This window comes from Bolinopsis microptera, chromosome 9 (genome assembly GCF_026151205.1).
Source record: "Bolinopsis microptera isolate Bmic1 chromosome 9, MBARI_Bmic_1.0, whole genome shotgun sequence".
In the NCBI taxonomy this organism is placed as follows: Eukaryota; Metazoa; Ctenophora; class Tentaculata; order Lobata; family Bolinopsidae; genus Bolinopsis; species Bolinopsis microptera.
The window spans coordinates 3,922,294-3,947,864 of NC_087080.1; the positions used below are offsets into that span (position 1 = coordinate 3,922,294).

The 25,571-nt window shown below is 37.8% G+C and overlaps 2 protein-coding genes across 2 annotated transcripts; both read left to right on the forward strand.

Annotated features, from left to right (window-relative positions):
• Positions 1–554: 554 nt before the first annotated feature.
• On the forward strand, positions 555–5,536 carry LOC134821089 (uncharacterized). The gene is made up of 13 exons (XM_063831758.1): positions 555–650; positions 787–1,033; positions 1,350–1,449; positions 1,611–1,726; positions 1,888–2,040; positions 2,190–2,454; positions 2,551–2,890; positions 3,078–3,294; positions 3,553–3,698; positions 3,852–4,028; positions 4,192–4,440; positions 4,604–4,770; positions 4,991–5,536. The coding sequence occupies exons 1-13, from the start codon at positions 555–557 to the stop codon at positions 5,121–5,123; spliced, it is 2,406 nt and encodes an 801-aa protein (XP_063687828.1). The 3' UTR covers positions 5,124–5,536.
• Positions 5,537–9,010: 3,474 nt separating this feature from the next.
• LOC134820553 (uncharacterized) lies at positions 9,011–23,985 on the forward strand. The gene is made up of 24 exons (XM_063830999.1): positions 9,011–9,118; positions 9,276–9,321; positions 9,879–9,971; positions 10,147–10,246; positions 10,620–10,699; positions 10,944–11,091; positions 12,503–12,676; positions 12,876–13,033; positions 13,273–13,438; positions 13,698–13,853; positions 14,007–14,107; positions 14,259–15,767; positions 15,882–15,977; positions 16,336–16,435; positions 16,742–16,821; positions 17,690–17,837; positions 18,327–18,491; positions 18,701–18,858; positions 19,218–19,383; positions 19,636–19,791; positions 19,958–20,058; positions 20,327–22,766; positions 22,908–23,073; positions 23,247–23,985. The coding sequence occupies exons 1-24, from the start codon at positions 9,098–9,100 to the stop codon at positions 23,463–23,465; spliced, it is 6,747 nt and encodes a 2,248-aa protein (XP_063687069.1). The 5' UTR covers positions 9,011–9,097; the 3' UTR covers positions 23,466–23,985.
• Positions 23,986–25,571: the final 1,586 nt, after the last annotated feature.

Consider the following 25,571-nt stretch of genomic DNA (forward strand, 5'->3'; position numbering starts at 1 on the left):
AAAATTGTTTTTACGGTTGAGATAATTGCTAATTCCTAATCCTAGTTGTTTAATATTTTCAGTATTCACAACTTTTTATTAAAATACCATGACCTGTGATTGAAATTCAACAAGAATAAGATAATTTACTATTATGACAGCCTAACAGCCTTGAATTTGATCCCACACCAATCATGGTATAACAACATTAATATATATATAAAGCAATATATTCTCCAGGCCTCCTGGACCCTGGGTTACAATTATACAACTATTTAAGTTTGGGCCAGGCGACGAATCGAGAAAAGGGATGATGATATTAATCACTCTACACTCGACTGTCACGTGACTTTTTCAACCTGTTCCCTATCTGACCCTGAACGACTATTTTTTTAAAAATGATATGGGCCATGGGGGTCATTCGGAATCAGCGTCCGAAAATACATCGATTCAAGTTCAAACCAAAACACACCTTAACAATAACACTCATCATAACAAGATGATCATTTTCCTCTTAAACTGTTTGCAACTAGTTCAGTCACAACTCGCAGGCAAATCGTACTCTTTCCCTAAAAATGTCTGATAATCCGAAACTTAGTGATAGGATCTTATTAGAGATATCCGCGATAAAAACTCTGATTCAAGATGTTACCAGTGGTTGGATCAACCAGGTTCGTTAAGGAGGTCCTTAGAAAGGTTGTCAAAATATCTAAAAGTTGTTGGCCAGTTTAATCTATTTCAATCCTCTGAAGACGATCCATTTAAGTTTGATTAAAGGCTACCATGTGCTAAGATGACTTTTTAAAGGAAAATTCTGAGGACGATATATCTGAAAACGAAATATCCGACGACGAAATATCCGAGGACGATACTGACTGTACAGAAGGGGACACGAAACAAACACTTCCCGAGCTATCTCTTCTAGAAGAGAATGCCCCCGATGTTACCTCATTCCGTTCTGTTCAGCAGCTTTACTCCTCTCACTCACTATTAAAAGAGTGTCTGGATATTATTGATATTGATAAGGATGAGGCAGTTCCTTGTACCAGTTCAGGTTCGAGCTATCGCTCGCGTACAAATTGAAATAGGTTGCACGTGCAAATTGCGAATATTGTTGCGTTATCGAAGCATCGGTGCCCGATAGAGTGCCTGTTGTTCATTTTCGCTCTCCAAGAAAATAAAGTTTGTCCTTCCATCACATTATCACTATAACAAACTTTCTTGTCACCCACTCATTCAATCTTACGTATCATAAGGGATGATGAGTTACCCACTGTTAGAGCTGTCCCTAAGAGTAGTCCTTAGATTTATTTGCACAACAGACGTGTCGTTACAAATACAAATAAAATGACACCGCGCAATTATTTCAGCTCCTCAACCAACTCGAGAAGGGAGGCCCATACCGAAGCCCGGAGATAAAGTATTGTGTAAATGGGGTAAATGGCAGTACTTCGACTCCACTATCTTAAGGTAAAAAATCTTGAGATCAGTTCTAAATTGTTTTCTTATTCACCGCTTCATGAACTCATATTATAGTTGCTGTTTTTACCACCAGTATTCAGTACTATTATGTTTATTAATCTTGCAGTTAATCTAAGATTCTTTCATTAACTGAATATTGATTCTGGTAGTTTCGACGAGAACAAGTTGGAGTATTACATAGAATGGGATGACCACGACCCATCAGACCGGCATGTCTCCATCGAGCATCTCGCTGTCAACCAATCCCCCTATGAAGATGAAATCGGTAAGTTGCACAGTTTCATTTTTGAAGTATTAAAATTTAAAAGGATGGCATGGAAGTACAATGTACATAGTATGGTAACTACATAATTAATTATGGTAATATATGGTTATCAGGTAATAACTCAGATATTAGTACCTTGCTGATGTTTACAATCCTGATAGGTATTGGTTCCATGGTGTTGTTCCATCAAGGCGGATATTGTGCTAGCGCGGAGGTAGGCAGACTAGCAGGAGTCAGGTGGCATCAAGGCAAGATCACCGGCATCACAACTGCAGCTGACGGCACTAAACTTTACAGTGGAGCTCATTCTAAATGTCAGTAAATATCTAGAAATTTAATTCCCGCGAAGTTTTAGAAATAAATATGATAACATTGGTGGTGTCACTTTTTAAAATGCTAATCTTGCAGTATCCTCATATTATAATGAAACACATTGTCGAATCCCTACAGCAACTTCTTGCAGCGGCGGTTGACGGCAAGTGGGTGACATATAAAGGTTATGAACCAATTTTCTCCAACTACAAACTAGAAGAACTGCGGTGTGCACCTAACTTATTCGACATCCTCGAGCAAAACGTTTCTCAACAGAACCAGGAAATGAGCTTTAACACCAAATGTGATGTTTATCTGTCCTACTGCCCCAGTGATAGTTTGGTGGACGTGAAAGCAGGCCTCGCTAAATCTCCCAATAAAACCAGGAATTATGAGAACATGAACGACCCACTTACGTGAGTAACAAGATTGTTGATTCACCGTCATTTAACTTTCAGGACGATAAATTGTAGTAAATTGAGCAATGAACAATTTTAATATTTTTTTTTCAGGATCAAGAAAGAATTAGAATCTCTAGGCTACAAAGTTCTCAGCAACATCCGTAACGGCCATAATCGTGAGCTAGACCTCAACAAGATCGTGTCCTGTATCAAGAACTGTAGCATGTTCATCTGCTGCATCAGTGATGATTATGCTGTGAACGATAACTGTCGGATGGAGATGCAGTACGCCAAGAAAACTGCCCACAAGCCTCTCATTCCTATCATTGTTGGGGACGGAGGTTGGGATTGGCAGGCCACAGTTGTAGGAATGTTAATCGCGGGAGAGAGATATATTGACTTCAAAACAAGGGATCTATTCGATGAGAAGTTTGAAGATTTGAGGATCCAGGTAATATTTGATTACGATTTCTGCTGAGCTTTCAGTTCATTGACCGAATTTCCCCAAACCTCTCCCCCTTCCTTTAAAGTTTACAAACACCCTGTAGATATCCGGATAAACACTTAAACATCATGTAGTTTTTAAATGTTACAAATGTAAATTGTAAGGGTTTTATCTCCGTTTAAATCCCAAACAGGTAGGCAATATAGCGGGGAAGGACAAACCATCCGGGACAGCAGAATCAGGTGAACAGCAGGTTACAACGCCAGAATCCAACAAAAAAGACATATTTGTAAGCTACTGCTGGAATAACTCGTCTCTCAGCGAAGAAAACAATGAAATTCCAAAACTTTTTGGTAGCCAGTGGAATGACCCAAGAAAGATCAAGTCTCTTCTTTCTGAAAAATATAATGGTAGGTATTTTCAAATATCTGTTTGAACGCCTTGATTATTTCCCTAGCCCACTCAGTGTACACTCAGTGCACACTCCGTTGGTTAGTTGGTATCGATTTTGTTATTCATCTTAGAAATACTTGAAAAGTAATTTTAAATTATCACTAGTACATCAGCTTATAACTGCATCATCTGTAATCGCTTATCAATTTAAATTCGTGTAATGAGCATTGAGATTCCTAAAATTTCAAGTGACCATTAATAGCACTTAACCTCAGTATGGCTGGACATAGAACAGCTGACTTCAGGTCAAGCGTCAGGAATGTTCGAACAGATTACCACTGGTCTGATCAACTCTAAAGTTGTCCTTGCTTTCATCTCTTCTGAATATGCTAAATCAGATAACTGCAAAATGGAGTTCCAGGTTATTTTGTTGGGTTGTCGATATCAAGTTCTGTACAATTTGCTAAACACTGAGCTTTTAATTAATAAGCTTTTAATTAAGCAACCTTTTATAAACTTGTTATATTTGATAACATATTAGTACTGTGACCGTGACTAATATTACTTCTTTTAGTTCGCGGCAAAATCACTGAGGAAGCCATTCATCCCAATCTGTGTGGGTGAAAATATGGGATGGAGGGAATCAGTGATAGGAGCGCTAGTGATGGGGAGCGGTGTTCCCACTATCGACATGTTGGAAATCTCCGGGGAGAGTCATCTAGAGAAAAAGATGGAGGAAATATTCGAGAGGGTGAGTTGTTGAATAGTTTCTTTAATTGTGGCTTAGTCGATATGTAGAATTAGGGAAATCAATTCGTTCATTCATTATTTGGAGAGGGTAGCTTTTAAAAGAAGATTACAATTTCCGCGATTAAAAATTGAATTCAGTTTTTAACCTGCTCACTTCACCTCAGTTATCTGAGCACATCCAACCCACCCAAGACTCTGATTCGCTGGGCGAGGTTCAGCCTGACAGTCCTCCGCCCGACTACCAATCTGCGATAAAGTCACGTGCACCACGTGTGGGCGATCACGTGATCTCATTTCACTTTCGTCATGCGTACTACACTTCCACCATTCTCTCCTTTAACAAAGAGGACATGACTTATTATATAGAGTGGGATGATGGTGATCCTTCCGGGAGAAATCCTAAATACAACCAGGTAAAATATATTTTAAATTATAAACTTATTATTTAATGTTAAACTGCTTAACTTTCTGGATATTATAAAACCGTATTTTTTTGATTATCTATTCAAGTGACGACCCCAATCACATTAATTAACATAATTATTAAAAAATTAGTGTTATCTAAAATCTGAACAGGTCGGTCTGAACATTGATCCGGATGATGATGACATCGGAGTAGGGAGCAGTGTTTTCTTCCCACAAGGGTCTTACGGAGGAACAGCGGGAAACAATACTGGTGGGTTGAGGTACCATGAGGGTATTGTGGACTCTGTGGTGGAGAGAGCTGGAGTTAAATACTTCAGGTGGGTGTTGTTTATAACTTGTCGTGTAAATGAACCTTTTGAGACTTTGTGAAGTAAAAGCGATCTGATAGCCTTCACAAGCCGCCTTTTTAAGCCTTCAAAGCCTAAAATGATAAAAATTTAAACAAAAAACCAGAAACGAGCTTCATTGTATTATCAGTGAATCCAGTTGTTTTGAAGAGTGAGAATATGATGAAAATTATAATCTACAATGTTTCAGTGGACATCATCTGCGGGGAGATGAGGATGGAAAGTGGGTCACCTACCTAGGATACGTATACTCCTTCAGCGACATGACTGTCACCCAGCTCAGGATCGCTCCCAACGCCATGGACGCACTTTTCATGGCCTAAAGACTGATCAGAGCAATTAAAAGTTGTTTTATTTCGTTGAGATTGAGAAAAATTGAAAGCTATTCTTATCGTGAATATGAAGCAGTGAAGAGACCTTTTGCAATTTGTGAATTTAGGGATGCGGGAACTTCATCGACACTGGGCTACCCTGTTCATTGAATCGCTCCAACTAAAATACAACTTATGGTCCGAGGTTTAGTTTTCCCACTTTATATCACATAAATAACCGTTAAAATGCTAGATTAACGTGGTTTTTTAATTTTATCTTATGTTTATTTTAGTTTATTGATTTATTTCTTTTGTTTTAGTAGTTTAGAAGTTTAGAATTTTCATTTGTTATAGGCATTATTGTGGTGTTTTTGTATTTGATGTACAGATTCGTATAATTATAAGTTCGTATTGTCGCAGAATTGAAAGAAACATTGTTTACTTTGTCCCTAGATCCATACATAGTATACATATTATGCAGTAAAAAAGTTTTAATTTTAAACACATTTTTAAACTGACCAATGTTACATTTACAAGACACGATAAAATTAAAGGTGCTAAAAGTCAGAATCACGGAGAAAGCCCTGTAAAATAAAAATCTCCAAAAATGTACTACCGCCGGTATAACTATAAGGCCCCAGCCGTTAATTTTAAGCCTAAGGTTTCCTAGGTAAACCGAGCTACAACGCAATGTTATTTATTTTACACTTATAGGTAACACTAACAGAAAATTGTTTTTACGGTTGAGATAATTGCTAATTCCTAATCCTAGTTGTTTAATATTTTCAGTATTCACAACTTTTTATTGAAATACCATGACCTGTGATTGACATTCGACAAGATAATTTACTATTATGACAGCCTAACAGCCTTGAATTTGATCCTACACCAATTTGTAGGTTTACAACCTAGTCCTACCAGGGGCAGGACGCGCGCCGAGTTGGACTCGAGTATCACCCGTTAAACACCAATCAGTATAACAACATTAAAGCATTTATATATATATAAAGCAATATATCCTCCAGGCCTCCTGGACCCTGGGTTACAATTATAAATATAAAACTATTTAAGTTTGGGCCAGGCGACGAATCGCGAGAAAAGGGATGATGATGAATCACTCTAAGTCTGAAGTCTACACTCGACTTCGGCGGCACGCGCTTCGCGCGCGAAAAGTGGCATGCAACGTATGTCAACACTCGACTGTCACGTGACTTTTTCAACCTGTTCCCTATCTGGTCCTGAACGACTATTTTTAAAAATTTTTTTAAATGATATGGGGGTCATTCGGAATCAGCGTCCGAAAATACATCGATTCAAGTTGGTTTCACTTTCAGTACTTGGTACTGTCGAGTGTCGGGGGGCCCTTTTAGAAAAAACTATAAAATATTATATTCAACATAATTCTGGCGACCTAAATGATTTGGGAACGAAAATATGAGATTTTTTCCGAAAACCACCGCATTTCCAATTTCGTACCTTTTAATTTTAAATATGTCTCGTACCGGTACACTCGCAATACAAGGTATAGTAGTTTGATCGACGTCATTTGTTTGATCAATAGTGATTCCTACGCTGCAGATACCCCATGTATGAATATCTGTATTATACGGCTCTTTACATTAATTCGCTCGCCCAAAATGAAAAATTTCACGTGACTTTGGTTTTTATGGTTTTACAGCCGTACAAAACGGTTTTACATAAACCCTAATCCCAACCCTAACCCTAACCATTTAACCATAACCCCGAAGCTATCCATAACCCTTACCACAACCTTAACCCTAGTCCCTAACCCAAGCCCTAAACAATCGAATTCAATTTTACTATCCTGTCACGTGACCAAAACGGTTTTTTGCCCATAACTCTCCAGGGAAGCATTTTTACCCTACATCATGGGGGGTGATTCGGAATCAGCGTCCAAATTTATACCGATTTAGATCAATTTCATACCCAATTGGCCTTTTCACAAGAATTTTCTTAAAATTTGGGCGAGCGATTTAGTAGGAGCGGTATAAATATAATACATTATAGTTCCGTACGTGAATACCAATCAAGACACTGGATATCACTTGAGATCATCAGAGATGACGGTATAAGACACATCACGTTTTAAAATTAAATAATAAACATGTCTCGTAAGGTATGAGATTTAATCATTTTATACTTATAGTTCCTTATGACATTCACATAGACATAGTTGAATGATGATCTCTGATACACAGGAATTTATAGAATTTTCTAGATTTACAGTTATGTTTATGAAGCAGAAGAGTTGTGACAGGCTTTGTATCGTTTTTAAATTTGCTTTGTATTTACTATTTTGCTTTGTTGTTTGTACATTGTTAACAAGCAGAAAGGCCACCATTTGCTGCCGTCACTATTCACCATAGCAACAATCCGCAACGCAACATCTTGCGACATGCTGGCGTAAATTAATATTGTTCTTAGGAACGACAAATAAAATGAATGTATTATATATTTCATTTCCTTATTATTGGAGAACCCGGCGAATGTCCTTGCTGTATACGGCAGTGTTAAACAAGGAACTGAAACCGAGGGGTTCCGTTCAGGCCCTTCGCACTTTGTTTCTGCTAGTTCTAATGTACCGTCACAATAGTGACTTTAATATATAATATGTCGTGATTTAGAACCTAAGGTTGGTTTGATTCGAACTCAAAGTCAAACCTGTGTCTTTAATAGCCCAAATATCGATATTTCATATTTATAACTTGTGAATCTCACATTTTAGTCAGACATATAGTCAGACTCAGAGTCGGAGCTTAGTTTTTTAAATTTGTCTTTGCAAGCAATTATTTTATTTGTAAGACATTATAGAATGCAAAAGTCTACGCTTTTGTCTCAACTGCGTCATTCGAATTCTAGCTTATTCGCTGTGTCATTGTTTAAAACTCACGTCTACTTTTTCTTTCGATTTTCATGTATTACTTATATTTGAAAAAAATTTATATGATTTCATTTATATTTTACTTTCGGTAACCACACAGCTATACTAATGGAAAAGGGCTAATTTTTGAAATCGTGTTAGTTCTTCCTCTTCATTCAAATTTATGATACGTTAATTATAGAAATTATAAATAACAACTTGTAACTATTTAACGTTGACCTAGTTAAATCGTATAATCGCCGTGATCATTAAAAATTTTGCTGATCAATGTTTTTTATACTGAATAACTAGTGCCATTTTTTAGAGGTGTTGCGGTTAAAAACATAAGCTTTGATCACAATATTTGTTCATTACATCACAATTCGATTGATTTGATTTAGTCAAAACTTTTTGAATCATAAGTTCACACTTTGCACTTTAAATTTTAAGTTTTGAATAGTTCCAATCAAATTCTTCGTGATCTATAAATATTTTGGTTTGATATTTTCAACATGTAAGCACTAAGCTCTTCGACGACTGATAATGATGCTCCATGAAATTCCTCAATTTCGCTTTACTTTTAAATTATTTCGCTATAAATGTAATAAAGTCATAATTTGAACACTGGAACCATCGGGAATAATGATTTATAAATCAATAATGATTCGTAAATCACCGCGAAATTTCCATTAGTATGTTGCATATAGATTCATATAGTTCTAAGAACGTGGCTCACTGAGTCCCTGATGGAAAAATTGATGCCAATGGTCCAGTTTTACCAATTGGCATATAGTTATACTTAAATTGTTTTTAAACATCAGCCATCTTCGCTTTTTAAAGTTGATATAATGACCAAATGTTTTGGAAACCTTCTTGTACACATACTCAAGTTTGAGCTTGACAGAAGTTATACTGTATCAATCATTTCGATTCAGATTACGTATGCAATGCATACCACATTTTAAAGCGGCCTGCTTGATGTCTACCTTTATAATTTAACAAAATCGAACTGAGTGCATGAGTTTTGTGTCAATTCATAATTCAATTCTTCCAGAAAGATTTGACTGTTCATTCTTGATTTTGTTTTCTTGGCAGTGATCTTGCGATGATCAAGTTAACAACCGTCGTAAGTAAATTTCATTACATATTTTAATGTTTGTAAAGCATACCTGTGATCGAATTGTATTTGGATCTTTGCCATGTTTTGTGAGTAAGAACCTTGTATGATGATGGGAATTATATCGTGAATCATTATTTGCGATCTGAAATTACACCATTTTCAGTTGCTCTTATTCGCCACAGTATTGACTGCATGGGGTCAAAGTGAAGGTAAGATTTAAGATTTAACTATCAATAAAAATAAAACGTCTTCGGAAGAGTCCTTTTAAATTTCATTTGTCTAATATATTGTTTGGGCCATTCATCATTTTAATAAAGCCAATGAAGCAATGATACTACACCAGATTCAGAAAAAACAATAAATAAATTCTAATTCGTCACACTCTTTGCCGCCTTTTATACTATAGTTTCGTCTGTCTTTAAGCAGTCGTCATCAGTAATCCAGCGGCCATGTTGAATGCCATTCACTCAAATTATTTGTTATAAAGTAGTGTTGAAAGTATTAATATAGTATTTGTCTAATGTAGAAGAAATATTGTTCTAACGTAATTGTCGCTGTCACTGTTACACCGACTTTTATAATTATCCCCTTACACTTGCTACAACTTGTTACGTTCCTTCTCGATAAATAAATATCTACATCATCACAAGAGCAGTTATTATATAATTAGCAATTATAATTAGCAATTTTAATTAGAAATTACAATTAGTAATTATAATTAGCAATTATAATTAGCAATTATAATTAGCAATTATAATTCCTTCAGATGACGACTACTGGTCCCCTCCAGACCCGGAAACAGAATGTGGACCTGGTGAAGGATTGCAGTACTCTGCAATGCTACTTACAACTAAGTGTGGTAAGGTTCTAGTCCTCCTTATATCTATAATTATTTAAAGTGTTGTTTGGCTCAGTACTATGAAGACACTTGCTTTTACTTTTAGACGTTAATATAAAATATTCGGTATATTCGGAGGATTTTTCAGCTGGTGTTTTATCACACTGAAAAAAAGGTACATACTATAATTTTTCAGATGACTGTCCGATTGGTCAATACAACTTCGAGCGGTCACGTGTGGACGAGTGTATGAGTTGTCCTATTGGACAATTCAGCAGCACCACAGGGAGCACATTGTGAGACTATTATTATTAAACCTTAAACCTCAAAATAAGAACAGGGGCTACCGCAGCCAAACTTTGACAGATCGAAATGAATAGAGCAGCTACTTTGCCACGGCCAATGTTAACTCCGGTCGAAGTTGGTTTACGTGTTTGTGGTAGTAAGGGACACACAGCAGTGACGTAACGTTGCCTGTTGGCCCCCTCCCCTTTACACACAGTAACAGGATGAGGGTGTCTAGTAAATAGCTAAAACCTGGCCTTTATGAATTGTGAACGATCTCTTACAGTCTTACTGTCAGCAACACGTAAACTAACTTGGCAACTTGGGCTACATCTTGTTGAAAGTTAACGTTTTATATTTTGTAACATGTTACTTTCTCTGCAGTTGTTATTCCTGCGAACAAGTTCTCGACAGACCCTCCACTACGAGGAGGTCGGGTTCCACTTCGGTAGATGAATGTGTTGGTAAATAACCGTCCCGCTTACAGTTTATGCGAGTTGATAGTGAAACACATCGATAGAATTGAGCATAATTGAAAGAAAAATTTGATAATTAATGGCCTTATTCATATTGTAAGTGCGCCTTCATCTTCTGTAAATAGCCGGTTACAATGTAAATAAACCGAAGTAGAATAAGTATCAAGATACAAAATGTACAGCCTCACTATATTAGTATATTATTTATAAAACTAACCTAACCAAAATACAGATCCGGATGAAATCATATCTAATTTCGCTCAAGCAACGGTTACGATAGATATCACTGTGGCTGGAAAAGACTTCTGTACAGGCATCGAAGATCTCCTTATGGGAATGTCCAATGTGATACCATGGGATGGTCATTTCTCTCAGTGCAGGTAAATGAAAATAATAAATAGCCCCTCTATGAAGTGTGCTACAGTGCAGCTGACTTACTTTATTGAGAAACTGGAAGGGTATACTATTCTGAGGTTGCAGGCTCAGTGCTTATAGTTTATACCCTTCGACTTGATGATTTGAACTTCCAGAACAATCTTAAAACAATCTTAATGGCTGATGACATCATATTTTCAAGCACATGACTATACTTTGTCGTATCATCATGCTCTTATAATTATATAGTGCACTAGAAACCCGCAAGTCGAAAGCTTTGTTCGAGGAAAGTTTAAAAATCAGTTATGTTTTAATTTTTCTTCATCACTTCATCATATACAATATAGCTCTGTTATACTGTAAAAATCATGGATTAATTTGACTATGACGACAAAGTTGTAAGTATTTAGATTCTCTAAACGATGTGCAACATCGAAGGGTCGGTTTTAGTTCGATTTTCAATGTTTTTTTTCTATGTCCCCGTTGCCGGGGCGATCTCGTCAAGTTTAAAATATACTCATATAGTATAGATATCTACTTGGTGATCACTTTTAAAGAAATTAACGCACACGTACTTGCCAGTATTTAGTCTTTGCCAGGTCGGTAAATAATAGCACCTGAGAGGCAAGTGTGTGACCAGGTCGTTAAAAGGTTAAATAATAGCTCCAGAGAGGCAAGTGTTTGACCAGGTCGGTAAATAATAGCACCTGAGAGGCAAGTGTGTGGCCAGGTCGGTAAATAATAGCACCAGAGAGGCAAGTGTTTGACCAGGTCGGTAAATAATAGCACCTGAGAGGCAAGTGACCAGGTCGGTAAATAATAGCACCAGAGAGGCAAGTGTGTGACCAGGTCGGTAAATAATAGCACCGGAGAGGCAAGTGTGTGACCAGGTCGGTAAATAATAGCACCAGAGAGGCAAGTGTGTGACCAGGTCGGTAAATAATAGCACCAGAGAGGCAAGTGTGTGACCAGGTCGGTAAATAATAGCACCAGAGAGGCAAGTGTGTGACCAGGTCGGTAAATAAAAGCACCAGAGAGGCAAGTGTGTGACCAGGTCGGTAAATAATAGCACCTGAGAGGCAAGTGTGTGACCAGGTCGGTAAATAATAGCACCAGAGAGGCAAGTGTGTGACCAGGTCGGTAAATAATAGCACCAGAGAGGCAAGTGTGTGACCAGGTCGGTAAATAATAGCACCAGAGAGGCAAGTGTGTGACCAGGTCGGTAAATAATAGCACCTGAGAGGCAAGTGTGTGACCAGGTCGGTAAATAATAGCACCAGAGAGGCAAGTGTGTGACCAGGTCGGTAAATTCTGCTACCTGAATATACTATTACTGTACACACTAGTTAAGCAGTTTATCTCAGGTGGATATCAGTAATAATTAAATAAATCTAACCTTGCGTAACTGTTTCACAGTGTAACTGAGGACACAGCAGAGAACCCAGTTACCACAGAGATGACCCTTGAGGTGACCTTGCCAGCAAAGTTCGCTTGGTACTTCTACTCGGCAGTTAATTTTGTTGACGTTCATACACAAGTCGTATCAGCGTATGCGGAATTAGGATCTTTCTATGCCGAACGCATGATGAGGTAAGGATTGTAAATTGTGATAATTTTGGTATGATTATGATAATTTATTGGTAGCAACTTACCCGTTTTACACTGTGTTACGGGTAAGTTGTAAATTACGGGTAAGTTGTAAATAACACGTGTTTCTAAAATGTATATTTATAAAAACCGACCTCTCAATCAATTAAATGTAGAGAGATCACTAAACATACTTCTACAGATACGTGAACTACTTAGTTGACATGGGGGGATTAACATGGCTGGGTCTTGATATGGATCCCAAGGTGCTCAAATTAGACGGTATTGAACTGAGAGGATTCGAGGCTTCTTTTAAAGGACACTGCAAATACGCTCCAAGAGACGATGACTATTTGTGCAGTGAGTATTTTTGTTTTTGTACCTAAATATTATGTAACATTAGCTAAACAGGCGATTCCATTTCATTTGCTGTAAGTCAGTTCTTTATGTATTCTTAATCTTTCTTCTTAACTAGGTCTTAGACTCATATCTCCGGCTTACTGGATCAGACCATGGGCTGCTCACTCAAAATATCAACTCACTCTTAATACCAAACCTTGCTTAAACATACATTGTAATTTACACCAACTTTTCTAAAGGCGGAGAACCAGATGAGGATAAAGATGCATTTCCCAACAACTATTACGCAGTCTTCTCTGTGACTGAAGGTAAATTAGACTGCTCCTCAAATGCTGGCCGGATCAAACTTAGAAACATAATCGAGGAGAAGGACCAGAGCACTGGCATCATTCCTTGTCAAAGCAAGTGAGTCAACTAAATTTCAGCTTACATTTATGTTTGATACTGATACCGTAGTGGTTGCCATTTTCGGTCATGAAGCTACAATTATAAAGGATTGGTTTATAATAAACTACGTGTATTCTATTTAAGGACTTAATTGTTTTACAAAATTCATCAGAGAGCGACGGAAAGTTACTTTCGGTCTTCTGTAATTTATAATTTATATCAAAATTCATCATACATATTAAATATTAATAATCATTTACCTACTCACTAATTTTAGGAACGGAAAGACTTGCGAACTGAGGTTTGTTGAGTGCAAGGAAGGTAATGTATACATCCAGGTGACCCAACTCAGAAAGGGGGAGGAAATCAATATGGATATGGAGATGGGGGTGAATGACGCCGAGGGAAAAGCATCTTGGACTTTCCAGGACGGGTAATAAATTTTAATCTTGTGATCCATCATGTCATTTTATTTAGTTATTTTACGACGAAGTAACACAATATAGGACGATAATTTGAAATGTTTCATATTCACAAAATATTTTAAAATATCGTTACTATGAAGTTACTAACACCACCGCTTCAGAGACTCGACCGTAAAGTTTGAGGCGTCTGATATGAGAGAAGGTTGCAATATCCAATTCAAGGGGATGAACAACATTGATGATTTAACAGATGCATTCGATGGTAATTGTTGATGATATTCAATATGCGATGGAAAATATCTGATAACACCAATATGCAGAAAATTTAAAATTCAGGTTTTTTTCCTTTTCTTAATATATAAGTTGATTTTTATTAAACAGGAATCAGGATAACTTATCGATCTGAATTTCAGGATCAGACTGCATCTCTTGTGGGGCAGGAAGCTTCATCAATGACTTGGGGGTGTGTCAGAAATGTCCCTTCGGATCGTGGGGAGATGACGGTGTCCACTGCAACTCGTGCGGCTGGCAATTTGCCACCCCTTTCTGGGGCATGCCGGACGAAGGCAAATGTATTCAAACGAACAATTGGGAGGAAGTTAGAGATTCCATCTACCAGGATTGGGAATCCAAACTGCCGAGATCTGCTGGAAACAATTTCTTTGAGCTTGCTCTCACTCCTACAATGAATATGTGTGGACCCGTTCACGCAAAGAAAGATCTTGATGAAAAGTGCCTAACAAAATTCACTGAGGAGGAGCTGATATGGCCAGAAGATATGAACTTCAATTTAGAGGAGTGGACCATTGAACAAATTATATGCTCAGGAAGCAAGCAGGTTTCGTCTGTTTTCGGCCAGCTTTGTAGACCAGATTGGGACAAAACATGGGAAGAAGTTTTCAGCGCTCTTTTTGAACCTGATGAGACGGACGGTATTCAACAGTTGGTGATGGATGGTGTGTGTTTTGTTTTGAAGCGGGTCAATGATCTTGAAGTTGCGGACACCTCCGATGACTGTGCTTATTTGGAGAAAGATTTATATGAGATGAATATGCCTGTTGACCTCCCTTCTTTAGGAATAGACATGGGAGTTTCGGAGATACTTGTACCACTGTTTTCTGAAATGGAAAACCTGGTAACTATGAACTTCGGTTCATTTGCTGATGCTGGCATGGCTATGATGGAATCCATGGGGATGGATGACATGAATGCACTTGTGGGATGGGATACAGCTAACAATTTGAGGGATATTGGTATGAGCGTTCCTCGTGCATTTAGGATGAGCAGGTTTACGTTTGCAGCTGAATATGATGAAGAGCAATTTTTCTGTAAAGACGGTCAAGCGAAGAGAAGTTGTGATTCTTATTGTGACGACGATAGTTGCAGGAGATCTGGAGAAGATATAGGATTCGACCTTCAATGTGAGAGAGACGAGTGTAACAATTGTGCTGAAAGGTTCTTCTATTACGAAGGAGGGAGGGAAGTAGAATTTGAACGCTGTGCCTCATGTGTCGATGATTTCGACAAGGAAATTGACAACGCTGTTCTGAAAAGGGTCTTCAGGAACAATGTAGAAGCCCAATACGTCTGCAATGATGGGTGGGTACCTGAAGATTGCAACAGTAGGGCTAAATGCGACTACTCATCCGGTCAAAATAATATAGAGTATCCAAATTGTATCCGGGATCAGTGCGATTGGCCTGAATCCGTGGAAAATGGCGAATTCTACACCGATTGGGGAACTGACGAAGAGATGAGCCCGGAGATGTGCCCTTATAAGAGTTTCCGGTGCTACGAAGGATATTACTCCGAGAATGGTAACAGGGTTGAGTGTGATGTTAGGGATGATTTTGATATCAATATCGACCGGCCTCAATGTACGATGTATGAATATGAGTATGACGAGGACGAAAACGATGAAGGTGAGCCAACATTTTAATATTTTGGTACAATTTAAAAAATTAACTTATCAGACTATTAATGCATAGTTGAGCTGAATATTGTTTAAGCCCTAAAAAAATGATCGTTGATTACAGGAGACGATTTCTGGCAACCACCAGCACCAGAAAAACAGTGTTATGAGCCTGGTCAAGGATTGCGGTATTTTGAAGGTGGAGAAGGAAGACAGTGTGGTAAGTTTCCAGACTTCCTTATACAGTAAAACCCCGATTTACCGCGGAGTTTGGGGGTATACCGATTTATAAATCGGAGTTTGTTTGTTTACATTATGGACGTTAAGTTCTATTTGGGGGAAAGGAGATGGCCGCGGTATATCGGGGTTCGCAGTAAATCGGAGCGCCGTAAATCGGGGTTTTACTATAGCTATCATTATTCAATTTAAAGTGTAGTTCATCTTGACTCGGTAAACTATAAAGTTATGTTTTTATACTTCAACTAAAGATAAGACATCCGGCGAAAAGGGTTTTTTCAACTGGTGTTTGAACCTTGATCACACTAAAAATATACGTACTTAGTACTATAATTTTTCAGATGACTGTCCGATTGGTCAATACAACTTCGAGGGGTCACGTGTGGACGAGTGTATGAGTTGTCCTATTGGACAATTCAGCAGCACCACAAGGAGCACATTGTGAGCATTTTAGTTTCATAATTTTGATATTGTCTGAAAATTGTTGGTTTGTGCACTGCCACTATTTACTTATTTATGTGAATGGCATACATTGTGCCACCCCATGGCAACATTAAAAATTGAAAAAATATTGACTCTGTTAGATTGTTTATTAATTTTCGTTGTTGCTTCTGTTTAAATTGAAACAGACTGGCAAAAACTCAAATACGCGGAGGGAAAAAATGTTGTATTTAATCTTAGCCCCTCTACGACCAATATGGCATTTGGCCAATTATGGCCATTATTTAACCGGTAACCTTTCTTCAGTTGCTACTCCTGCGAAGAGGCCTTCGACAAGCCCATGACAACAAGGTTTATTGGCTCTTCTTCAATGGATGACTGCGTTGGTGAGTGCTTAAAGTTTATATAATTCAAGGGTTCGTCCGCGGTACTCGATTAAGAAAATATCCCTCGCTCATTTAAAAAATATATATATTTTGTTTAAAGCTGTAAAAAGTGAACGCCTTCACTGGTCCATGGCAGTGTGCATATAAACGCGCTCGTTCTTGTGCTGATATTGTTTGGTGGTGCCTTTAACAATTACAAGAAGGCCTGGAGTGATAAACTGCCCCTAAACAAACGTCTAATACTGTATAATGCTTTAGTCGTATCGGTTCTTATGTACAACTCATCCTGTTGGGCCGTCCCCAAAATATTCCTTGAAAAACTAGATGTTGTTCACCGCAGACATCTTCGCACTATTTTGAATATAAAGTACCCAGGAGTCATCTCCAACAAAAACTTGTATAAACGCTGCAATGCTGAACCATTGTCAGAAAAAGTGGCCCGTAGTCGGTGGAGAATGTTAGGACATGTTTTGCGGGGTCCTATTGACGGACCAGCGTTTTCTTCCCTCATTTTTGCCATCAATACACTGGACTTACCAGGGAGAAGAGGAAGACCCCAAAGCAATCTATTCTCGCTGATTGTGCATGATTTATGTAAAAGAAATCTTTATTTGAATAATATCTTTGACCTGCATTATCTCCGTAATTTGAGTTATGACAAGAAATATTGGCGGAAATTGCAATGGAGTTTTTAATTTTTAGTTTTTGTTTTAGGGAAAGATTAGACTTGGGCGTTCTTTTTTAACTATCCCTTGTTTAGAACTTTGATTTAATAATTAAAGCTGCACTTAGAACATACTTTAATATTTATAGATATATGTAACTAAATCTGTCGGTATAGAATTAACTTTTACAAAATTCAATACAGATCCGGATGAAGTTATAGCCAATTTTGCTCAAGCAACAGTTGGGCTAGATATCACTGTGGCTGGAAAAGATTTCTGTACAGGCATCGAAAATCTTCTCTGGGGAGTCTCCAATGTGTTACCTTGGGATGGTCACTTTACCAAGTGCAGGTAATTACTTCTTGAGTTCTTCGTCAATTGATCAAAGAGAACAATTTAACCAAAATATCAGATGCATCGAGGTAAGATGAACTAAACAGGAACAAGGAAGCAACTGACCACATCTTCGAGTTTTGATTTAAGAATAAAAATGAGCTGCATCGACCAACATGTAGTGGGGTCCTCCTTGGCAAATCTTTGCGGACAGATTGATAATGCTATTAATTATTTGGTCGGTAATTGGGAAAAGTGGATCCAATATGAATCTAAACGAATCTTTTTCGTTTTTATTTTTAATACTAGTACTACCACGATTGAGTTTGGGTCATATTTAGCTGGATCACTGTTTGTGTGGCATTGAATCTCAGTAGATGAAGACTGCCAGTGGTGCAGCTAGATGATACTATACCCACTATAGCTGATAGCACTAGTCAAATGTATAGTCCTGGTATGTCTCATGCGAATTAAATTAATTATCGATTAAATCTAATTCTTTCACAGTGTTATGGTCGAGGACACAACTATCACGGAGATGACTCTTGAGGTGAAATTGCCAGCAAAGTTCGCTTGGTACTTTCACTCGGCACTCAGTTATGTAGAAGTATGGAGGGAAGTTGTAACAGCTTATGTGGAATTGGGATCTTTTTATGCAGAACGCCTTATGAAGTAAGATGCTGTGAATTATGAAATGATGTCGATTATTTAGTTATTTTTAATTGTAAGCGATGGTACCGCTAGCCCACAAGGAATGTTATTTAAAATTAATATTTAGTATTTATTCTAATGACGGACTTAGTGGGTCCATTTATTTTTGGGTATGTCGGAATTTGGCATCGAAGATTACACCGTTAGGTAATGATTTTTAACTTTTTCAGCTATGTGAACTTCATTTCTGATATGGGAGAATTGAAGTGGTTGGGTTTAAATATGGACCCCGATCTGCTACAATTAGATGGAATCGAACTGAGAGAATTCAATCCTTCATTTAAGGGACACTGTAAATACGCTTCAAGATTTGACGACTACTTCTGCAGTGAGTACTAGTAGTAGTTACTAAGTTACTAGTTACTAGTTATTGTGTTTTTCGTCTCATAACTTCTCCGATTACCCATGAATTAGTATTTATGCGATAATATCTCAACCGGACTGCGTCTATAACTATAAGTTTTCTAGTGCAGCATTAATTGTGAAACATAAATCAACTACAAATCTGACATTACGTACAAGAATAAGCTATAAAGTCATCCAGTTTAAGCTGTTTAATGTCTGATTTTCGTGTGATAAGAAGAATCCGACCGCTCATTGATGACATGACTCTTGAGCTTCCTCGTGAATACAGTCATGACCAATCTGATCTTAACAGAATTGTAACTTACACCAACTTTTCTAAAGCCGGAGAACCAGATAAGGATAAAGATTTATTTCTCAACAACTATTACGCACTCTTCACTGTGACTGAAGGTAAATTAGACTGCTCCTCAAATGCTGGCCGCATCAAACTTAGAAACATAATCGAGGAGAAGGACCAGAGCACTGGCATCATTCCTTGTCAAAGCAGGTGAGTCAACAACATTCCAGCTTACATTTATGTTTGATACTGATACCGTAGTGGTTGCCATTTTCGGTCATGAAGCTACAATTATAAAGGATTGGTTTATAATAAACTACGTGTATTCTATTTAAGGACTTAATTGTTTTACAAAATTCATCAGAGAGCGACGGAAAGTTACTTTCGGTCTTCTGTAATTTATAATTTATATCAAAATTCATCATACATATTAATAATCATTTACCTACTCGCTAATTTTAGGAACGAAGAGACTTGCGAACTGAGGTTTGTTGAGTGCAAGGAAGGTAATGTATACATCCAGGTGACCCAACTCAGAAAGGGGGAGGAAATCAATATTGATATGGAGATGGGGGTAAATGACGCCGAGGGAAAAGCATCTTGGACTTTCCAGGACGGGTAATATATCTTAATCTTATGATCCATCGACCATCATGTCATTTCATCAAATTATTTTACGACGAAGTAACACAATATAGGACGATAATTTGAAATGTTTCATATTCACAAAATATTTTAAAATATCGTTACTAATACTATGAAGTTACTTACACCACCGCTTCAGAGAATCGACCGTAAAGTTTGAGGCGTCTGATATGAGAGAAGGTTGCAATATCCAAAAAAAGGGGATGAACAACATTGATGATTTAACAAATGCATTCAAAGGTAATTATTGACATACCTTATCAGACATAATTGTCACGGACAAGTTTTTCACGGACCAAATTTTTCACGGACATAATTATTCACGCTTATAAGTTCTTCAGCTTGAAAGTAATGTCCGTGATAATTATGGCCGATAAGGTATCTAATAGTAATATGCGATGAAAAATATTTGATAACAGCAATATGCAGAAAATTTAAAATTCTGTTTTTTTCTTAAGTTGATTTTTATTAAATAGGAATCAGGATAACTTATCGATCTGAATTTCAGGATTAGACTGCATCTCTTGTGGGGCAGGAAGCTTCATCAATGACTTGGGGGTGTGTCAGAAATGTCCCTTCGGATCTTGGGGAGATGACGGTGTCCACTGCAACTCGTGCGGCTGGCAATTTGCCACACCCTTCTGGGGCATGCCGGACGAAGGCAAATGTATTCAAACGAACAATTGGGAGGAAGTTAGAGATTCCATCTACCAGGATTGGGAATCCAAACTGCCGAGATCTGCTGGAAACAATTTCTTTGAGCTTGCTCTCACTCCTACAATGAATATGTGTGGTCCCGTTCACGCAAAGAAAGATCTTGATGGAAAGTGCCTAACAAAATTCACTGAGGAGGAGCTGATATGGCCAGAAGATATGAACTTCAATTTAGAGGAGTGGACCCTTGAACAAATTATATGCTCAGGAAGCAAGCAGGTTTCGTCTGTTTTCGGCCAGCTTTGTAGACCAGATTGGGACAAAACATGGGAAGAAGTTTTCAGCGCTCTTTTTGAACCTGATGAGACGGACGGTATTCAACAGTTGGTGATGGATGGTGTGTGTTTTGTTTTGAAGCGGGTCAATGATCTTGAAGTTGCGGACACCTCCGATGACTGTGCTTATTTGGAGAAAGATTTATATGAGATGAATATGCCTGTTGACCTCCCTTCTATAGGAATAGACATGGGAGTTTCGGAGATACTTGTACCACTGTTTTCTGAAATGGAAAACCTGGTAACTATGAACTTCGGTTCATTTGCTGATGCTGGCATGGCTATGATGGAATCCATGGGGATGGATGACATGAATGCACTTGTGGGATGGGATACAGCTAACAATTTGAGGGATATTGGTATGAGCGTTCCTCGTGCATTTAGGATGAGCAGGTTTACGTTTGCAGCTGAATATGATGAAGAGCAATTTTTCTGTAAAGACGGTCAAGCGAAGAGAAGTTGTGATTCTTATTGTGACGACGATAGTTGCAGGAGATCTAAAGAAGATATGGAAATCGACCTTCAATGCGAGAGAGACGAGTGTAACAATTGTGCTGAAAGGTTCTTCTATTACGAAGGAGGGAGGGAAGTAGAATTTGAACGCTGTGCCTCATGTGTCGATGATTTCGACGAGGAAATTGACAACGCTGTTCTGAAAAGGGTCTTCAGGAACAATGTAGAAGCCCAATACGTCTGCAATGATGGGTGGGTACCTGAAGATTGCAACAGTAGGGCTAAATGCGACTACTCATCCGGTGAAAATAATATAGAGTATCCAAATTGTATCCGGGATCAGTGCGATTGGCCTGAATCCGTGGATATGGGAGAATTCTACACCGATTGGAGAACTGATGACGAGATGAGCCCGGAGATGTGCCCTTATAAGAGTTTCCGGTGCTACGAAGGATATTACTCCGAGAATGGGGACAGGGTTGAGTGTGATGTAAGAGATAATTTCCAGGTAGGCAAATATCCTGAATGTAAGTGGTTTGACTTTGATGATGAGTCAAACTTTGACGAAGATAAATACGATGGTGACGATGATAACCAAGGTGAGGTGGATGGAGATGGTTGTTACTTCCCGGACTTAATCGACAGAGGGGAGAAAATCTCTGATAGTGGATCATACGCTGAATACTCTTGCTACAAGCCCTATGTCATGACACCCAACAGAAAGTTAATGATGGGAGCATCGTCATCCAGTGGTCAACTGTCGAATACTTACTCCACCTACTATAATATCGCCTTTTGCTCTGATGATAGAAGTCAGATGTACTTCCCTGAGTGCATGGAACCTGAAGAGGCCCGTCACTGTGGACTGCCAAAATACATCTGGAACGGTAAAGCTGTTCCATTTATGTTTCTCAGAGATGTGCTTAAAGAAGAAACGGACGATTATGAACGTCAATATTTTGATGACGCGACCATGGCAACGATGAAAGAAGTTGTGGATGGCTATGATTCACAACTTCCCGACGAAATGATGCCATTTATGGCTCAATACTTCTGTGATGAGGGATACAAAATGATGAAGACGATGAGGGGTGACATGGGTTGGTGTCGTAAAGACGGTTCCATGGAGATACCAAGATGTGTCCGGTCCTACGAGCATGTAGAAATAATGTTCAGACTTGTGAACAGCAAGGAGATGAAGATGACTAATAAAGCAGGAAATGTGTTCGGTGGTGTTGTACAGGCTAAGGAGGTGATTGGGGGGCAAAATCCGGACGAGTTGGAATGGGAATACGGATGTAACGATGGTTTTAATGACAATGCAGCAGGAGCTATCTGCAGAACTCAAGGTTTCCAACATGGGGCCCAGGTGCCTGTTTCTAAGAAAGTTCAACTCTTGAAAGCTGCCGGAATGATGGCACTACCGAAGTCAATAACCGACGATATGCCTAGCTCGTTCGGCTGGACTAACTTTGCTTGTGATCACGATGACACTCTTGCTACCAGGTACAGTTTTTTTTATCTAGCTACTATTTTAGATTGAGCTGCTATACTTTAAATTTTATCATAATCACGTCCACTTATTATTTTGTTAATGATTTTACTTTGGTTCAATATTAATTTATTTGATAATTGGGTTTTCCTCAGTGAGTCGTGTAAAGCAAGTCGTTACGGAGACGCTATTGCGGATAAGGGTGTGAAGGCTATGTGTTTCAGTTTCGACAGGATGGCTGTTAAATGCTTTAACGATGGCGACTTTGGAATCGAGGTTGATGTGAGCTTTTCAAAGAAGAAGATTATTTGTAATGCTCAGGTTCGTTAGAATTATGTGCTCTGTTAGTTGTTCCTTTCGTTTCAATAACAGGGTGATGGCTCACAACTTTATAGTTGATTGACTGAAAGCAAATATGAATTTGACATATCAACCTGCGTAAAATTTAAAAATATACTGCAGATAGATAATAATTGGTTCAATTTTATGTGCAGGGTTCAAAACAAGGAAGTGCCATTGACCTTGGTCCGCTGAACCTACAAGTGAAGTTTCTGGTGGACGACGAGATGGTAGCAGACACTTCTGTTTACAAAAAGAAGAAAGGTTACATTGCAAAGTACAACTTTAGAAAAAGAGAATTCAACTGTGTCCGCTGTATTATTCACACAGATGGCGTCGCCATTGCAGAGGGCAAGACCTGCAAAGACGAATAGTCAGCATTTCAGCAGGAACCCTTTGATGACTGTGCTCATGAGTTTGCTAGAAACCAGACAACAGACAAATATCCAGCAACTCAAATATGCTATAGAGTATAGATATACCAGCTACAACAGGTGTGTAGTGAAGTAGAACGTACAAAAGTAGGAAATCGTAGCATATTAATATTTGACTGTTTATCCTTATGCTTATGTTATACTGGTTTTAAATTCCAAAAGGACATGAAAAATCTTACCTGGGGACCAGGACCACAGGCTATAATTTTCATAAAGATAGAGATTCGGCGGAATAGAGATTCGGCGGAATGATAGGCTGAGCGCCGCCCAGTAAGAAAAACCTGGTCAAATGGATAATTTTTTACCACGTTCGCTTTTAATGTTTTGAAAATCTAACATTATAGCAATTTTAACATAAAGCAAAATCAGGCAGAATTTTGTTGTTTAATAATATTAATTATATGATTAACTAATTATGTGAAATAATAATGTATTGCAAGTTGTGCTTGTAGTTTGTTTACCCAAATCTTTTTATCAAACCTCAGTTTAAAATCACGAAAGCTATTTTTATTTTGTAACCATGAGGCTGTTTGGATAAACCGAAGTAAAATGAGTGTTTAGCTAAAAATCGGTGCTGTTTTTCATAGACTCAAAATTTAATAGGGGTTGAACATTTCCACAATCCACATTCCAGCCTAGCCATGAAAGGTATTGCATGGAAATTTCATATTACATCTTAAAACCTCTCCGGAATTTGGCATCCGATTACTATCAGTCTACATGATTCAAGTGATATTGTCAAATTTATTATTTCATGTTGAGAGCTTTAATTATTGCAAATATATTAATATAGCAATTTATCAAAATTCACCAGTATACTTATAGTTATAGTTATAGTACCACGCAAACATTATACCTAATTCAAAATTGAACACGAAGTTCAAGTTGAACAGTTGTTACTGAATGCTTTATTTAAAAGGATGATAATTTGCTGATCGCCTTCTTCCGCAACTTAATAACGTTTAGCATACAGGTATCGAATTGCGCAATCTTGCAGTTGCAGAGTTCGTCTCCTACTTATAATAGGACTAAACGTTTACCGATAATAGTTACTGCTATTTAAATTCACAATATGTTAGGGAGGGGTTCATTACGAAACACTGTCGATCACAGTCAAGTGTCTATAAAATCGCGACATTTTTGTTTGAATAACCCTTGCTAAAAGAAATCGAAGAGAGCTCTGCAGTGTGCAGGAAATCTTTTAGTTTTAAGGGGGGTGATGCAACGTCAATTAATGTCAATTAATGTCAATTAATGTCAATTAATGTCAATTAATGTCAATTAATGTCAATGTCAGTTTTGCAAAATTTTGGAATACTGACATTAATTGACACGATATTTTTCTATCAGAGATTATGTAGTTCTACCATATTTTTAGCACTTTAGAACGTTTATATCATCAATTTATTCACTACTATCACATATGGAAATGTGAAATGTGAAAAAATTCAGATCATTAAACAATAAAACTAAAATAATACGGTTTTCCGAAATTTAATTTTCTTAAATGGGCGTGGTTCTCAACATCATCAGAACCTAAAACCCACATTAAACGAAATGCCTTCATGACATTTATGTTTGAATAACGAATCTTAAACAGCTAACATTACTCCTTCATACTAAAAAAGCCGATTCTAGATATTTTACCTGTATAAGAAACCAATAAAATATGGGCGTGGCCGGTGGGGACCGAAGATGGAAGAGTTGGAAGCTGAAATTTTTTTGGTGGTCTTTGAACCTAAGGATCAACAGATAAGAACATACTCATAATTATTCAAGGACATTTTGTTTTTTTGAACCGGTCTAACTTACATAGACGTGAATATCTTGAATATTTATCGAATAATGATAATCTCAAATTTCTAGACAAATTAATGTCAATTAATGTCAATTAATGTCAATTAAGGGGGCAGGGGGGGTCTTTATGAAATTTCTCTCGAAATTGATTTTATAGTTGTTTCTGATAGAGGGGAGTGATATCTATCTGCTGCTTTTGGTCCCATGGAAAAATATTGTTCCTAGCCGAATTTATTGCCGGTCAAAGGT

Coding starts and splice junctions, on each gene's coding strand:
- LOC134820553 (XM_063830999.1), top strand. CDS start 9,098: ATGATCAAGTTAACAACCGTC. Junction 9,322..9,878: donor TGCATGGGGTCAAAGTGAAG/GTAAGATTTAAG, acceptor TAATTCCTTCAG/ATGACGACTACTGGTCCCCT. Junction 22,767..22,907: donor GATGACACTCTTGCTACCAG/GTACAGTTTTTT, acceptor GGTTTTCCTCAG/TGAGTCGTGTAAAGCAAGTC.
- LOC134821089 (XM_063831758.1), top strand. CDS start 555: ATGTCTGATAATCCGAAACTTAGTGATAGGATCTTATTAGAGATATCC. Junction 1,727..1,887: donor CCCCTATGAAGATGAAATCG/GTAAGTTGCACA, acceptor CAATCCTGATAG/GTATTGGTTCCATGGTGTTG. Junction 4,441..4,603: donor GAAATCCTAAATACAACCAG/GTAAAATATATT, acceptor AAATCTGAACAG/GTCGGTCTGAACATTGATCC.